The following is a 17,545-nucleotide window of genomic DNA, read 5'->3' as shown; positions in this document are numbered from 1 at the left end:
CCCCTCACCCCCGCCACAGCCACCCCCTCGTATTTCTCTGGCCTCACCTCCCATCACCCCACGCATCCCCTCCCCACAAAGCACCCTCAGCACCCTGCTCGGTGCCCCCCATCACTGCCGCAAGCACCCCAGGCTGGACTCTGCCCACCCTCTCCGGAGGCCCCCACAGCCCTCCAGCCTCCCCCTGGGTACCCCGCCTCCCCTGTCAGCCTGGGGATGGCGCCTTCCTCACAAGGCTACCACGCAGCCTTCCCCCCTACCCCTTGGTCCTGCCACCGGGAGGGTGGGCGCCCAGTGCCAGTGACTTCTCAGGACCCTGGAGACTTCCCCTCCAGCTCCGGCCCCTACCTCAGCCTCTTCCATCCCACCCTGGTAATCACCACCCCCCTCTAATTATGACCCCATCCCAGCTTGACGATCACTTGTTTTCTTCGTCCTGCCCTTATGGCTTGATTCCCCCCAAAATCCCACTCTGTTCTGTTTTGATCCCAGCATTTCCTGTTCCTATCTGCCTTTTCTTGCCATTTCTCTTAAATTTTGTGGGGTTTCTACTTTAGTATTTTTCAACAAGAGGAAGAAGGAATTTTCCCTTCGTAGAATTATAAAAACAAACAAACTTTAAATATTGAACCTGTGCCATGAGAGCTGGGTTTGATGAGATGAGGGAAGAGACTCACCAGAAATATTCCCCGAGGGAGGAAGAGGACGCCTTTTTCTGATGAGAATAAAAGCTATCCTCACATAAGGCCAAAGCTATTCACAGTTTCCAAGTATGAATATTTTAAAGCTCAGTGAAAAGGACGGTCTCAAAAATCCCTTTGCTGAAGACTCTGAGTCACCTCCTCTTTCCCAAGCCCCAGCCCACACTGATATATATGGGTTGGATTGAGAAGTTCCCTTAAAGGGGCTTCTTCTTCCTCTTATAGGACCAGCGTCAAAAATCAAGATAGAAAGAAGAGGAGAAAGAAAGAATTGCAGATTTCTAGCTGGTCCTGAGGAAACAGCACCGCGTGGTTGCCAAGCCTCCTGGTTATTGAAACATGTAATTTCTTTCTCTTGATTCTGTAGAGCTGAGGGCTTAATCATTTGGCTCTGTTCCAAAGAGTAGGATCAGTGATAACTACTGCTCACTAATTATTTATAAACTATAGGGTACTGCAAGCTAAAGAGTACTATGTGATATAAGTGGCAGATACAACATAAATGCCAGGTAGGGTGGGGAGTGCGTGGTTTTGGATCAACAAAAATGTGCTCTTTTCTGCCCTGGCAACAATATTTGCCTGCTTTGTAGCAGGGGAAAATGAAACCTAGCAACTGATTAAGTAACTTGGCTCAAGGCATAAACCAAACAGTAATTTTGAATGGGAGTTGATGACATTCTCTCTATCCCAAGAAAGTGCCAGTGTAAAGGGAAGGGGAACACGATCACTTGAAATCAGCTAGATTGTGAATTTCATGTTTTAGTTCATAATTGGGCATTCACAGAGTTGAGCACGTGTGCTCTTGTTTAAACTCTGCATTTAACTCTTAGTTAACAGATCATTAAAATGTCACTAGAAGCAGAAGAGCTAGCTTGAAGGTGTTTGGTTTTTTTGCTGCTAGATACAGTGCTGTGTTTTAAGGACACTGGTAACTCTCAACGTTTATAGTTTTCCAAATAACAGAAAGTAACACGAATGTGGAGAAATTCAGGTGACTCTGATATGGAAGACAGAAGACCTCATCTGGAGGCCAGGCCCAGAAATTCCTATACCAGCCACAGAGGTAAGCAAGGTTTCCTACCCAACAACAAGGAAATTCTAGTGGTAAAAGAAGAAAATCATGCTCTTTCTGAATGAGCAGGCCTACATAAGAGTGCCTGCGTCTTCCACGTAATAAGTGACTTATTTCTTAGAGCATGGATGACTCTGAAAAGCTGACAGCCCTCCACTTCCCCTAAGAGAGAGCTAATGAATGAGTCCGATTTACTTTAGCAAAAACATGATGGGCTGAAATGAAGTGAGTACTCATTGCTGATCATGAAAAAATTTTAAAAAACAGTGATGGGGTTTCAGAAATGGAAATAACTCTTCATGTAGAACACTATTCAGTAGAAGCATAATGTAAGCCAAAAGGGTAACTTTATTTTCTAGTAACATTTTAAAAGGTAAGAAGACACACCTCATCAACCAGGGTACCTGCATAATGAACATTTGTATACCTAAACCTGAATTATACCCCACATCTTTAAAAAAAAAAAAATGAAAAGTTTAAAATGAATGAATAAAAGATAAGAAGAAATAATGAAATTTTAAAAAATTTGATAGTGATTTAATAAAATTTAATAATGTCTTAAACTCAATATAACTAAAATATTGTCATTTTGTAATTATTGAATATTGTTTGTTATATTTTTATAGCCGGGCTCGGTGGCTCAGCTTGTAATCCCGCGCCTTGGGAGGCTGAGGTGAGTGGATTGCCTGAGCCCGCGGGTTCGAGACCCGCCTGGGCAACTTGGCGAGACCTCATCTCTACAATAAATCAAAAAAATTAGCCGGGTGTGGTACCTGTAGTTCCAGCTACTTGGAAGGCTGAGGTGGAAGGATCGCCGGAGCCCAGCAGGTCGAGGCTGCGGTGGCTGGAAGCGTGTCACTGCACTCCAGCTTGGGTGACAGTATGAGACTCCAACTCAAAAAAAAAATTTTATATTTTTAATAATTTTAATTTCTTTCCAAAGACTCAAGTATTATCATTTTAATATGTTATTAGCATAAAACATTTTTAGTGAGGTAACTTCTTTTGGTTCTACTCTTCAAAATTCCACATGTGTTTTAGACATCTTAATTCGGACTAGCCACGTGTAGCTAGTGGCTGTGAATTTGATAGTGCAGATCTTGAGTCACCAGAGCAGTTAGTTCCAAGATCATCAGTTTACCAAAGGAATTGTTGTGTTTGTTCTGAACTTTCTAAAACAAAACAACCAAATGGATTTCTGCCCTAAGTTTGCAATGCGTCTTTTGAGTCTAGCTGTGGAACAAGTGAGGATTGGGATTTTATTTTATTTTATTTTATTTATTTATTTTTTTTTGAGTTGGAGTCTCACTCTGTCGCCCAGACTGGAGTGCAGTGGCCACTCCCAGCCACCGCAGCCTCGACCTGCTGGGCTCTGGCGATCCTTCTACCTCAGCCTTCCAAGTAGTCGAAATTACAGGCACGCGCTACCATGCCCGGCTGATTTTTTTTGATTTATTGTAGAGATGAGGTCTCGCTGCCCAGGTGGGTCTCGAACCCGTGGGCTCAGGCAATCCACTCACCTCAGCCTCCCAAAGGCGTGGGATTACAGGCTGAGCCAACAAGCCCGGCTGGGATTTTATTTTATGAACTGTGTGAAGGTGGAAAAGAGTAAGTCATGATATAATTTTCCATTCCTCCAAGACGTAGAATGTTCTAATCAGATCAGAATATTAAAAGGAGGACTTCTGATATTCCGGAAGTTTGAACAGTAACTATAAAAGTAACAATTAATCCGGGCTTGGTGGCTCAGCCTGTAATCCCGCGCCTTTGGGAGGCTGCGGTGAGTGGATTGCCTGAGCCCGTGGGTTCGAGACCCGCCTGGGCAACTTGGCGAGAACTCATCTCTACAATAAATCAAAATGAGCCGGGCGTGGTAGCGCACGCCTGTATTTCCAGCTACTTGGAAGGCTGAGGCGGAAGGATCCCTGGAGCCCACGGAGCCCACCAGGTCGAGGCTGCAGTGGCCGGGAGCGGCCACTGCACTTCAGTCTGGGTGACAGAGTGAGACTCCAACTCAAAAAAATAAAAAATAAAAAATAAATAAAAATAAATAAAAGTAACAATTATAAAAATTTAGAGTTTAGTTATACAGAATTGATATTTTATCAGATATTTATGGTAAAGTATCTTTTTACTAAATATAGTATATGTCTTTTACCATGCAGACATTTATGGTAAAATGCCTTTATGTTGTCGCATTAAACTTTTCTCTACAAAGTGCAGAACAAAGAAAAATGTACATAAGTGGATTTAGCATCTGATGTCATGAAATATGGTGTGATCATCTCAAATATAATGTGTATTTTATTAAGTTTTCATAACTTTTAAAAAATGAGTTCATTGTATACAGCCTTATTTCATTTGTTTTAAAAATCTCTGTGTCACTCTGCTAAGTTGAGTCAGCTCTAGAATCAGTTTTAGCAAAAAGAAAAGTGAAAAAAACTGGACTTTGGGTATGTTGGGCAAGGTCACTTTTATGAAATGTATGACAGATCAAGGAAGACATGTTTGTTTGGCTTCATCAACGGAGATGTCAGCCCTCCTGTGTGTAAGAATGTGTAATAGGCACGTTCTTCTCACCATTCCCCTCACCCCTCTCGTTTCCTGTATGAGTGTTGGTAATTAACAAGTACCCTGCAGGCAAACTCATGCTACAAAAAGGAGAAAAACTGAAGTCCAGTTTTCAGTTTCCTGAAACAAAGCTTGAGTTTCACTTTTCAGTTTCCTTCACAATCTATTCATTAGCTCAGAAACATCTTGGTAAAGGAAGCCTCACTTTTCTCTTTCCCATTCAAACTTAATTTGCTGATGCTGGGCAAAGTTCAAGTAGTATTTCCCTTCATAATTTTATTTCACTTGATGTCTCTGTTGCCTATGATAATTGTTTAGTGGTAGGAACAGTGGCCCCCTTAGAATCAATAGAGTATTCCCAATAAAAAAATTATTTCTGGCGAAGCGCAGGAGCTCATGCCTCTAATCCCAGCACTTTGGGAAGCAGAGGCGAGAGGATTGCCTGAGCTCAGGGGTTCAAGACCAGCCTGGGCAACTTGGCGAGACCTTGTTTCTTCAGTCAATCAATATGGTTCCAGTTACTTGGAAGGCTGAGATGGAAGTATCACCTGAGCCCAGCAGGTTGAGACTGTGGTAGCCATGAGTGTGCCACAGCATTCCAGTTTGGGTGACAGAGTGAGACTCCGACTCAAAAAAAAAAAAATTTCTACTGCTACTAGTAATAATTAACATTTACTGAGAACGTTACATGTTTCAGATACTATACTAAGCATTTTATAAACATTTCATCTTCATAAAAACCCAGAAACTAAGCCTTAGAGAAGTATATAACTCGGCCAAGGTTATATAATGAAGAAGTGACCAAGCCAAGATTTGAACTAGATCTCTTTGGCTCTGAAACTCATGTTCTGTCTATTGTTTGGTACTGGCAAGAGATTAGAAGCAATGAGCTCATCTTTTTGACCCTCTGAGTTCCAGCTTGTGAGGATTAAATGAGATACTGTATGTATTTATTCTCTAGCATGTATCAGGTACTCAGCAAATGTTTATTTTCCCTTTTACATCCTTTGGGAAAATAGTATTTTCACAATTTATTCAGAAACAATAAGCTTTCATTTATTATACAACTTAGTAGGAAACCTTTTTTCTCTTCAAATAAAACCTGAGTTTTTTAGTTGTTTTGGAGAATAAGAGCATGTTCTGTTTTGTCCTGTTGGGTTTCCTTGCCCCTTCATTCTTGTGCTTACCTAATATTCCATTGTGTTTAGGGCCTATGGATGGAGAATTACCACCAAGAACTAGAAATCAGGCCGGTAACTCACCAGCAAATGCTCTCAGAGGAGGAGCCTACCATCCTGGAAGGCATCCTAGGGCCAACAGCCATCCTGTTCCTTACCGGCAAAGGGAAGAGAGATTTAGGGCCATGGGCAGGAACCCACATCAGGGAAGGAGGAATCAGGAGGGACATGCCAGCAATGAAGCTAGAGGCCAAAGGCATGATCAGGGGAATGACACTGGACAGAAAAATGGCAACGAGGAGGGTAGGAATCGCAGACCACCATGGTCCAACGAAAACTTCCAGCAGTGGCGGACTCCCCACCAGAAGCCTATAGAACAGCCACAGCAGGTGAAGAAACTGGGCTACAAGTTCTTAGAAAGTCTTCTGCAGAAAGACCCATCTGAGGTTGTCATCACACTTGCAACAAGTTTAGGACTAAAAGAGCTCCTGTCTCATTCTGCCATGAAATCTAACTTCCTTGAGCTCATCTGTCAAGTTCTTCGGAAGGCTTGCAGCTCCAAAATGGACCGCCAAAGCATTCTCCATGTCCTGGGCATACTGAAGAACTCCAAATTCCTCAAAGTCTGCCTCCCTGCTTATGTGGTAGGGATGATCACTCAACCCATCCCTGACATTCGAAACCAGTATCCAGAACACATAAGCAATATCATCTCCCTCCTCCAGGACCTCGTAAGTGTCTTCCCCGCCAGCTCTGTGCAGGAAACTTCCATGCTCATTTCCCTCCTGCCGGCATCTCTTAATGCTCTGAGAGCCTCTGGTGTTGACATAGAAGAGGAGACAGAGAAGAACCTGGAAAAGGTACAGACCATCATTGAACATCTACAGGAAAAGAGGCGAGAGGGCACCTTGAGAGTGGATACCTACACCCTAGTTCAACCTGAGGGAGAAGACCATGTCGAGAGCTACCGGACCATGCCCATATACCCAACCTACAATGAAGTGCACTTGGATGAGAGGCCCTTCCTTCGCCCCAACGTAATTTCTGGAAAATATGACAGCACTGCTATCTATCTGGATACCCATTTCCGACTCCTGCGAGAAGATTTTGTCAGACCTCTACGGGAAGGCATTTTGGAACTTCTCCAAAGCTTCGAAGACCAGTGCCTGAGGAAGAGGAAGTTTGATGACATCCGAATCTACTTTGATACCAGGATTATCACTCCTGTGTGTTCATCATCGGGCATTGTCTACAAAGTGCAGTTTGACACAAAACCACTGAAGTTTGTTCGCTGGCAGAATTCTAAGCGATTGCTCTATGGGTCTTTGGTGTGCATGTCCAAGGACAACTTTGAGACGTTTCTTTTTGCCACTGTGTCTAACCGGGAACAGGAAGATCTCTGCCGAGGAATTGTCCAGCTCTGCTTCAATGAGCAGAGTCAACAGCTGCTAGCAGAGGTCCAGCCCTCTGACTCTTTCCTCATGGTGGAAACAACTGCATACTTTGAGGCCTACAGACACGTCCTGGAAGGACTCCAAGAGGTCCAGGAGGAAGATGTCCCCTTTCAGAGGAACATCGTGGAGTGTGACACTCAAGTGATGGAGCCAAGATACTTGCTAATGGGGGGCAGATATGATTTTACCCCCTTAATAGAGAATCCTTCAGCCACTGGCGAATTTCTGAGGAGTATCAAGGGCTTGAGACATCCAAGAATTAATGTCTTAGACCCTACCCAGTGGCCCTCAAAAGAGGCCCTGAAGCTGGATGACTCCCAGATGGAAGCCTTGCAGTTTGCTCTCACAAGGGAACTGGCTATTATTCAAGGACCTCCTGGAACAGGTAAGACAGTTATTTTTTCAGAGCGTTTGACATCTGTCCTATGAGGTAGGCAAGAAGGACTTGATTCTATGTTTCTAGAATGTCTCATTTAGAAATATTCCCTGCCAGGCCCAGTGGCTCATGCCTATAATCCCAGTACTTTGGGAGGCCGAAGTTAGAGGATTGCCTGAGCTCACAGGTTCAAGACCAGCCTGGGCAACTTGGCAAGATCTCATCTCTACAATAAATCAAAAAATTAGCTGGGCATGGTGGCACGTACCTGTCGTTCCAGGAAGACTTGGAAGACTGAGGCAGGATTACCTGAGCCAAGCAGGACCGAGGCTGCAGTGCCGTGAGCGTGCCACTGCACTCCAGCCTCGGTGACAGAGTGAGACTCCGACCCCCCAAAAAAGAAGAAATAAATAGTCCCCTGAAATGAGCATAAAAGTTGTTTATAAAGTAGCTGCTCATGGTGATTTTCCAATGGTGACCCACTGTTGTGCATATTAATAAACCAAAATCACAAGATTAGAAAAGACTGCTAGAGGTCAAATTTGCCACTGAGGTTGGAAGCAACATATATGTCATCAATAGGGAACTGACTAAAAAACCTTATAGCTATAAAAAAACAGAGGATTATTTTTATGTACTGATAGAGAACTACCTCTGAGATACATTAAGTAAAAAAAATCAAGATGTAGTACAGTAGAAACATAGTCTATATTTTCTACAGACTACTCTTCTACTATTTGTATTTTAAAAATAAAAGGGGAAAGGCTAGAAAATATACATATTCATATTTGTATATGCATAAAAAGACTGTAGATATACATACACAAGAAAGTTGTACAAGAAACTGGTAACATTGGTTGCTTCCAGTCAGAGGAACTGGGTGACTAGGGAATAGAAGTACAAAGGGAACTTTTCACAATATACCCATTTGTGCTTCATGGATTGTAAACCATCTCAATGTATTGCCTTAAAGTTAAAAAAAAAAAAGACATTTTGCTCTAAGTAATTAATTACTCCACTTAGAAAGTCTCTAGGCCTGGGATGGTGGCTTATGCCTACAATTCCAGTACTTTGGAAGGCTGGGGCAAGAGGATTGCTTGAGCCCAGGAGTTCAAGGCCAGTCTGGGCAACATAGTGAGACCTCTTCTCTACAATAAAAAAAAGTAGCTGGGCATGGTGGCACATGACTGTAGTCTCAGCTATTCAGGAGGCTGAAGCGGGAGGATCGCCTGAGCCCAGGAGGTCAAGGTTGTGATGAGTCATGATTGTGCCACTGCATTCCAACCTAGGTGACAGAGTGAGACCCTGGCTCGAAAGAAAGAAAATCTAAATTTTTTAACTCCTTTTTCCTTATTTTCTAGGCAAAACTTATGTGGGTCTAAAAATTGTCCAGGCCCTTCTAACCAACGAGTCTGTTTGGCAAATTAGCCTCCAGAGATTTCCCATCTTGGTTGTGTGTTACACTAATCATGCTCTGGACCAGTTTCTGGAAGGTAATGACGAGACAAACTTGTTTTCTATCAAGGTGTTTATGGTTGAACCATTGGCGACTGCAGTAGCTTTCTGTTGCTCTTTGAATCAAGTCCATAGTCCCACGTCACTGCAAGGTCGTGTGTGATCTGTCCCAGCTGGACTCTGAACTGCCTCTCCTACTTCTTCCCTCGTCCTCCCTAAGTCTAGCAGCACTGGTTGTCTTCAGTTCCCTGAATTCCTCTGACTTCTCTGTTGGCCCATGCTGTACCCTTGCCTGGAATGTACTTTCCTGTCTCCCTCTCTCTTCATCTTGAGCTCATCCAGCCTGGACGGCTCCAACTTATTCTTCTGGTCTCACCAAAATAGCTCTTCTTCAGGTGAACTTTCCCTATTGCCTCAAACAAAATTAAGTCTCTTTTGTGTTTTCTCTTTTTTGTAATCTGTTTTATGTGTCTCTATCCTAGACACAAATACTGTGAGGGCTGGTCCTTTTCTTGCTGCAGTCACACATCCTGGCACATATTAGGTACTCAAAAAACACTAATTGCATGAATGAATAAATATGTGCTTTTCCTTTTGCCTAAACTATTGTTTTCCATTCTTCTATACTGCCCTTTCGCCTAGATAAATCTTTAAAGTCTGAATTTTAAATTATATCCTCAAGAATAGATCCCTGCCCCTCCCCAGCTAGGTAAGGTTCCCTGCTGTCCACTAATATAGTCCTTACCACACTTATCGCTGTTGTGCTAATTGTTTAATGGGTGCCGTACTTTGTGCTGGGCCCTAACTAGGAGCTATAAAGATATTCTTTCAAAGGCGGGCGGAAGATTGGGAGGCTGAGATGAGTGAATTACCTGAGCCCACGGGTTCGAGACCCGCCTGGGCAGCAAAACCTCATCTCTACAATAAATCAAAAAATCAGCCGGGCGTGGTAGCGCATGCCTGTAATTCCGGCTACTTGGAAGGCTGAGGCGGAAGGCTCACTGGAGCCCAGCAGGTCGAGGCTGCGGTGGCCGGGAGCGGCCACTGCACTCCAGTTTGGGTGACAGAGTGAGACTCCAACTCAAAAAAAAAAAAAGATATTCTTTCACTATCCAGATTGTAGGCCTATAAGGAATATAATGCTGTCTCCAAATCATAGATGAAGAGACTGAAACTCAAATGACTTGCCACGGGTTGCACACCAATAAGTAGTAGAGGCAAGATTTGTGACCCTGGTTGTCTGATTCCAGAGCCTGTGCTCTTAAGCGCTACACTACTGCTCTGCAGGTCACGTCTTCTCTGAGGCCTCCTCACTCATTAAAGGGATAATTTTCCTGTAAGCACATTTGTTCCCTAAGGGACCAACCAAAACATGATCCCAAACACACACAGCTCTCCTCTGAGAGAATCCAGCCTAGCTCCTCTCAACTCTGCCGTGCTCCACTTTACTCCAAAGGCATCTACAAGTGTCAGAAGCCCAGCATCGTGCGCGTAGGTGGACGGAGCAGCAGTGAAATCCTGAAGCAGTTCACCCTGAGGGAGCTGAGGAACAAGCGGGAGTTCCGCCGCAACCTCCCCATGCACCTCCGGAGGGCCTACATGAGTGTAAGTCCCAGCTCTGAAGTATCTGAGACAACTCAGGGGTACCTCAACAAGACAGCAGTGTCGTTCTGGGTGGGAAGTCCAGGGCAGAAATGGAGACTCCTCCAAGCTCTGAAGGATCCAGGTTCCTTTCAGCATTCCATCCTGCTAATTCCTTGGTGTGACCTTTGCCTCACAATCCAACGTGGAGAAAACACAAAGACCTCCCCACTCCTGCCAGGACCTTAAGGCTCCTTCCCCCAGCCCCCCCATAGCACTTCCACTCAGAGCCCACTGACCAGGGAAATGTTATCTTTTAGCCGGACAGCAATGCGCCCAACCAAAATCTTATCACTAAGGAAAAGAGAGAGAACAGACACTGTGAGTCTTGAAGTCTCTGCCCCAAAAGCCTTGACCTGTTTTTCTGCCGTATTGGTTAAGCATCCCACATCTGAAAATCCGAAATCCAAAATTTTCTGAGTGCCAACATGGTACTCAAAGGAAATGCTCACTGGAATATTTCAGAGTTTGGATTTTCAGATTTGGAATGCCCAGCCAATAAGTACAAAGGCAAAATTCCCAAATCAAAAAAAATCCAAAACCTGAAACATTTCTGGTCCCAAGCATTTTGGATGAGGGCTATGCTGCCGGTATTACCTGACTGTATTATTCTTACTGACTGCTGGGAGTCCTTCAGACATTTTGGATACCAATCTTTTTGTTTCAAGACCACAGTAATGTGCCCTGGGAAACTGGTTTGTTGACTAGTCTATTTATTCTCCAGTCTTGCTGTTCCTGTCTTAGCTTTGTTTTCCCTCAAGACGGGCTGAGTATGGAGATGATGATAATTCCTTATCCTTCTCTCTGTTCTTGGCAGATCATGACACAAATGAAGGAGTCAGAGCAAGAGCTTCACGAAGGAGCACAGACCCTGGAGTGCACCATGCACGGCGTCCTGCGGGAACAGCACTTGGAGAAGTACATCTCCCCCAAGCACTGGGAAAGCCTCATGAATGGGCCCGTGCAGGTAGGGTCCTCCAGAGGCACAGTATTTAGAAGGAACTTCCAGCAGAGCAGCAACCCAGAGCTTTTTGGTAATCTGGTACTGGTGCAAAGTTCCCTTTCATGATGAGAGGTAGCTGGGTTACACTGGTCAGGAACAAGACTCCGAACCATCCTGCTGGGTTTGAATCTTAGCTTTGCTCTGGGCAAGTGGATAATAATAAGCATTAAGTTGAACCATATGAAATTGCCAGTATTTGTAAATTTGACTCACAAAAATGACAATTTTTTATAGATCCACTTAATTATTACAAGATTGTTAATATTTGCAAACCTTTTAATTTAACAAGTGTGTTGTGTTTGTTAAATGAAATAAACAAAAACATAACCAGAGGCAATCTAGCATGTGTAGAGACCTTGGGAGTTGATAGACCTGGTCAGGTAGACTGACCATGTGACTTGGGCCAGTGTGATCCTCAGCAGTCAAACAGATAATGATAATGCCTACCTTCAGAAGATATTGTGAGAAGCAACTGAGACAATCTCTGTAAAGTGGCTGGCCAGGAACCCAGAGAAATAGCTCTGTTATCATTGGATTGGTGATTCCCAGAGTTCCACATCCGGAAGCTTAAAGAGGTCCATCAGGTCTTAGAAATGAGCAATGCTGTCTAGATGGGAAGCACAGGAAGTGTAGAGGGCCTGTGGCACACTGGAAGAAGGATGGCAACAGCCAGGTCCAGCCATTTGCTGCCATTCTGCAGTATAGGCACATTGTTGCCCTGGCTCCTGATTTTGTCCAGAGAGACTAGAAATTTTGACTTAAAATTCTATGCAGGTTTGTTAACTGCCCCAGTTGTCCAAGGGATTCCAGTTTGCAACCTCTGAATTTTATTTTACTTTTTTATTTTTACTTATTTATTATTTTTTTTTAGTTGGAGTCTAAAAAAAATACCCAGAGTGGAACGTCTGATTTTTTTTTTTTTTTTTTGAGTTGGAGTCTTACTCTGTCACCCAGGCAGGAGTGCAGTAGCATGCTCACAGCCACCACAGCCTCAACCTGCTAGGTTCAGGTGATCCTTCCACTTCAGCCTTCCAAGTGGCTGGAACTACAGGCACGCACAACCATGCCCGGCTAGTTTTTTTTTTTTTTTTTAATTGTAGAGATGAGGTCTCTCCAAGTTGCCCAGGCTGGTCTTGAACCCGTGGGCGCAGGCAGTCCTTTCACCTAGGCCTCCCAAAGTGCATGAGCCACTGCTCCTGACTGGAACCTCTGAATCTCAAGGGAATTACATTTGATCCTTTGGAAAACCTGCTTTCACACTGCTAGTCATGGAATCCTCATGAATGACAATTCTTCCTTCCTCAGGACAGCGAATGGGTTTACTTCCAACGCTACAAGCATTCCATGATGCTAGAGTGGCTGGGTCTTGGTGTCGGTTCCTTCACCCAAAGTGTCCCTTCAGCAGGACCTGAGAATACAGGTAAGCAGTGCAAGTCTTCCTAGAATCACACCTTCAGGTAGAATATGTCAGGTAGAATAGACTAAAATAGCAGGACGTAAAAGTAATTCCCCAACCGGGCTCGATGGCTCAGCCTGTAATCCCGCTCCTTGGGAGGCTGAGGTGAGTGGATTGCCTGAGCCCGCGGGTTTGAGACCTGCCTGGGCAACTTGGCGAGACTTCATCTCTACAATAAATCAAAAAATTAGCCGGGCATGGTAGCGTGCGCCTGTAGTTCCAGCTACTTGGAAGGCTGAGGTGGAAGGACCACCAGAACCCAGCAGGTCGAGGCTGCAGTGACCGGGAACGGCCACTGCACTCCAGTCTGGGCGACTGAGTGAGACTCCAACTCAAAAAAAAAAAAAAAAGTAATTCCCCTATAAATGAATTAGAGAAAGAAAAATAGCTTAATATAAAGAAAATAGGTAAGACTGGGCAGGCTCGTTGACTCATGCCTGTAATCCCAGCACCTTGGGAAGCAGAGATAAGAGGATTGCCTTAGTCCACAGGTTGAAGACCAGCCTGGGCAACATGGCGAGACTTCGTCTCTACAATAAGTAAAAATAAATTAGCTGGGCATGGTGGTACACACCTGTAGTTCTAGCTATTCGGAAGACTGAGGTACAAGTATCGCCTGAGCCCAGCAGGTCGAGGCTACAGTGGTCATGAGCATGCCACTGCTCTCCAGCCTGAGCAACAGAGTGAGACTTTGACTCAAAAGAAAAAAAAGAAAAGAAAATAGATAAGAATCTATCATAGCAGAAAAACAAAACTCTAATGTCCATCAACATTTTTACAATGGATGGATTGATTACAGTCTACTCAGATAACGAAATACTATACAGCAATGAAAAGGAATGATCATAGCATACTGCCACATAAATCTCAAAAATGTGCTGAGTGGAAATGTCCAGTTATGGAAAAATAAATACACTAGACAATTTTTCTTTAGAGAGAGAGAGTATATATGTGGTAGCATTATTTATTTATTTATTTATTTATTTATTTATTTATTTTGAGTTGGAGTCTCACTCTCTCACCCAGGCTGGAGTGCATTTTTTAATTTATTGTAGAGATGAGGTCTCATCAAGTTGCTCAGGCTGGTCTCAAACCCGTGGTCTCAGGCAGTCCTCTCACCTTGGTTTCCCAAAGTGCAGGAATTATAGGCGTGAGCCACCGCGCCCAGTTGCATTTTTTTTTTTAAGAGGGGAATGAGTAATGGAAAATTCAGGTTTGAAGGCCCACAAAGGTCTTCACAAATTTTGATAGTCTTCTACTTCTTAAATTGAGTAAAAGGTACCTGGATATTCATTTCATGTATTTTTGTTATCCTTTAAATTGCATATTACATTGTATTATTCGCCCTCCTTTGTGTGTGTCTTTGATATAAGTAAAACCTTTCTTGACAAGGCAGACATTCATATGATTTTTAAAATGTAAAACATGTAACAAAGAATATATCAGGAGACGTGAGCCTTCCTTCCCTACCTCTCCTCTCATTCCTCCTGGTTTTCCTTCTCAGAGATGACCACTAAAACCCTTGAGAATATCTGTATGCAGCTGAGCCCTTGCAGGTGCCCTCTTCTGTCCCTTAGCTTCTAGAGTTTCCGTCTCTGTCCTGCCTGTTTTCCTTTCTTAGCCCAGGCAGAAGGGGAGGAGGAGGAAGAAGGAGAGGAAGAGGGCTCACTGATTGAGATCGCGGAGGAAGCTGACCTGATTCAAGCAGACCGGGTGATTGAGGAGGAAGAGGTGGTGAGGCCTCGACGGTGGAAGAAGGAGGAGAATGGGGCAGACCAGGAGCTGGCTAAAATACTTCTGGCCCTGAGGCTAGACCACTATAGCCCTGGAACAGCAGCTGGGCAGAAGCAAGCCACAGGAGAGTGGGAGGTAAACCTGCTTGCTTGGAGCCCCTGAAAGCCCAAGTAGAATGGCAAACTGGAGTTCAGTTGTTACTGTCCCTTAGGTGTGGGTTAGACTCTGTTGGAACGGGTCTGAGAGAGTTCTGACCATTTCTGTTTTCTCCCACTTCTAATCAAGTATAGTCATGCCATCCTTACAACTACCTAATGTACCCATGTTATAACCTATTCTTGTAAAGATGGGTCTAATTCCCAAGGGTATAAAAAGCTTGGCCAGGCTTGGTGGCTCAACCTATAATCCCAGCACTTGAGACCTTGTCTCTACAAGAAATCAAAAACTAGCTGGGCATGGTAGTGTGCACCTATAGTTCCGGCTACTTGGAAGACTGAGGCAGAAGGATTGCTGGAGTCTAGCAGGTCAACCCTGGGGTGGCCATGAATGCGCCACTGCACTCCAGCCTGGGCAATGGAGTGAGACTCCAACTGAAAAAAAAACAACCAACTTCATCTCTTCAGGGGGGCCCTGGCAAGAAATGCCAGGAAACAGGTAGCCAGGTGCTTCTCTAGAACTTTTAGAAGAATGCAGCCTATGTGAGTCAGGTCAGATATTTAGGGTCTCAGTGCTTTATGCCTCCAGGAATGTTATCTTCTCTACCTCAAATGAGTCTGTGAACACACATTAAGATTTTAGAGGACTCAAGCAAAACAGAGAGGCAAGCCCACCAAGCAGGATAGAAGACATCCTTCATTTGCCCTGGAATTTGACACTTTTCTTAAGCCAGAATCATATGGATGCCCAGATGTTTTCATGTAGACTCTCACTCTGCTTCTTCTTTTGGGCAAGCCCAGTGGTCCTCAGAATTTATCATGCATTACTAAGACGATAAAAGACTAGATACTCAAAATAACCATTTGTAAACCCTACTGATGAATTTAGACCTTTCAAGGACAGCTTTGGAAACAGTTTTCACCTGCCTACTGGCTTTGCACCTGATCTAGTTCAGTTCAGCATCACTATATGTGGTGAGCGGAGTCATGATCTCAATCTTTGGAAGCAAGGATTGGGCATCTCTCTGCCATGTGGCATCAGAAGGGGTTGGTTTGATGGTTTTTAAAGTTGGGGGAAGTCTTTAATGTGGTGACATCTGTCTCACTTGCCAGTCCTAGAAGGTTTATGGCTTCAGGCTCAGTGACAGAGCCTGAGGAGAGTACTTCTTATAAACAGTGCCTTTCGCCCACTTGTTAAGGGTACCATCTTGACAGGATGGCATTAGGACCATTTAGCAGGCACTGTGCCAGGTCCTGCCCTAAGCTCCTTGTTGCTAGGCACTGGTAATACAACATTCAACAAGAGAGACTCGCCCCACGACTTTGATGATATACATTTTAGGAATGAGAAACAGACTATAGTCAAAGATGTATAATGGTAACTAGTGCTACCACCCTTTTAAGTGTTTTCCATGTATTTACTCCTTCTGTCAAACCAACACTCCTAAGAAGAAGTTCTTCATAGGATTCCCGGTTATAGAGGGGATGCTGAAGGACACAGGTTAAATAACTCACCCTAGGTCCTGCAACCTAATAAGAGGTAGACTGGGGCTTTGAACCCAGACCAACGGGCTCCAGAGTCCTTGTTTAGCACTTGACAATAGAATAGTTGCTGAGAGTATGTGAGACACTCTGAGTTCATCAGAGATTTTCTGATTATCAGCCCCTTATGTGCTGTGGCCCCCACTTGAGCTTAGAACCAGGCCTGCCTGTCCTTAGACAGTACCCTGCCTGGTATTGATGTCTGTAGACTCAGCGCAACCAGAAAAAGAAAATGAAGAAGAAAGTGAAGGTTGAGCTCCGCAAGCTGAACACCATGACCGAGGCCGAGGCCAGTGAGATCCAGGACGTTTGGCAGCTGGACCTCAATTCTCGATGGCAACTTTATAGGTACTGTGTCCCACACCAGCCCATGTAATTTCCCCAGAGTTTCTTTCTGTTCCTAGAACATTGTTCACCCCCAAGAACTTCAACATTGTTAACTAATTCTTGATTGAGCCCTACCACTGAGCTGTGCACTGGGGATGCAGCCATGGGATAGTGCAGATACTTGCTCTACCTTCCTGGAGCTTAGAGGGAGACAGATTAGTCACATAATTCCACAAATAAGAAGTTACAAATAGGCACAACTATTATGAAATTAAAACAGAGCATGCTAAGAATAGGATGTAGGCTCTGAGCTAGTCTGAAGTCTCCAGGAAGGACGTTGGAGGCAAGATCAGAATGATGAGCAGGACTTTCAAGGCCCGTGGGAAAGGGGGAGCAGATGAGGTTGCAGGGGCCGCAAAGGTAAGGCCTTGAAGTAGGAGGGAGTCGACACAACCAGGGTGCAGACAGCCAGTACGGTCAGAGGAGTCAGCAGGGGCCAACTTGGGCAGGGCCTCATATAGCTAAGGTGAGGAGCACGGGTTCTGTGTGAGGAATAGCAGAAAGCCATTGAGATGTCTTACAGCAAGTAGCGACATCATCTGTTTGATTTGTAAAACAAGTAATCTGCAGAGAATTTGGGGAGAGGAGAGGACTCAGGCAGAGGTGATGCAGGGAGAAGTTACAAGAAATTCTTCCTGAAGCTTTTGAATTCCCTTATTCTCCTCCCAATAGTAACCTTGTTCTTTATCCCACTCCTTGCCTTAGCCCCTGACCCCTCTGCACATCCTTCTTGTTCAATATTTTGGATTCTTGAATCCCTGTACATCTGATGTGCTATCTCTCTCTGTGTGTCGCTCAGTCTCCCTCCCTCCCTTCCCCT

At 44.4% G+C, this 17,545-nt stretch overlaps 1 protein-coding gene across 1 annotated transcript in view; it reads left to right on the top strand.

Annotated features, from left to right (window-relative positions):
- Positions 1-986: 986 nt before the first annotated feature.
- Positions 987-17,545, top strand: part of ZNFX1 (zinc finger NFX1-type containing 1) — a 24,793-nt gene continuing 8,234 nt past the window's right edge. The window contains exons 1-9 of the mRNA XM_008061938.1: positions 987-1,042; positions 1,650-1,764; positions 5,553-7,361; positions 8,714-8,845; positions 10,264-10,412; positions 11,266-11,415; positions 12,757-12,871; positions 14,529-14,776; positions 16,547-16,686. Of these exons, the coding sequence (XP_008060129.1) occupies positions 1,677-1,764; positions 5,553-7,361; positions 8,714-8,845; positions 10,264-10,412; positions 11,266-11,415; positions 12,757-12,871; positions 14,529-14,776; positions 16,547-16,686 (2,831 nt within the window). The 5' untranslated portion in view covers positions 987-1,042; positions 1,650-1,676. The remainder of the gene's footprint in view (positions 1,043-1,649; positions 1,765-5,552; positions 7,362-8,713; positions 8,846-10,263; positions 10,413-11,265; positions 11,416-12,756; positions 12,872-14,528; positions 14,777-16,546; positions 16,687-17,545) is intronic.

Source organism: Carlito syrichta, unplaced genomic scaffold, assembly GCF_000164805.1.
Source record: "Carlito syrichta isolate Samal-C Ts95f unplaced genomic scaffold, Tarsius_syrichta-2.0.1 Scaffold305642, whole genome shotgun sequence".
In the NCBI taxonomy this organism is placed as follows: Eukaryota; Metazoa; Chordata; class Mammalia; order Primates; family Tarsiidae; genus Carlito; species Carlito syrichta.
This window is presented reverse-complemented; position numbering and strand designations above follow the sequence as displayed.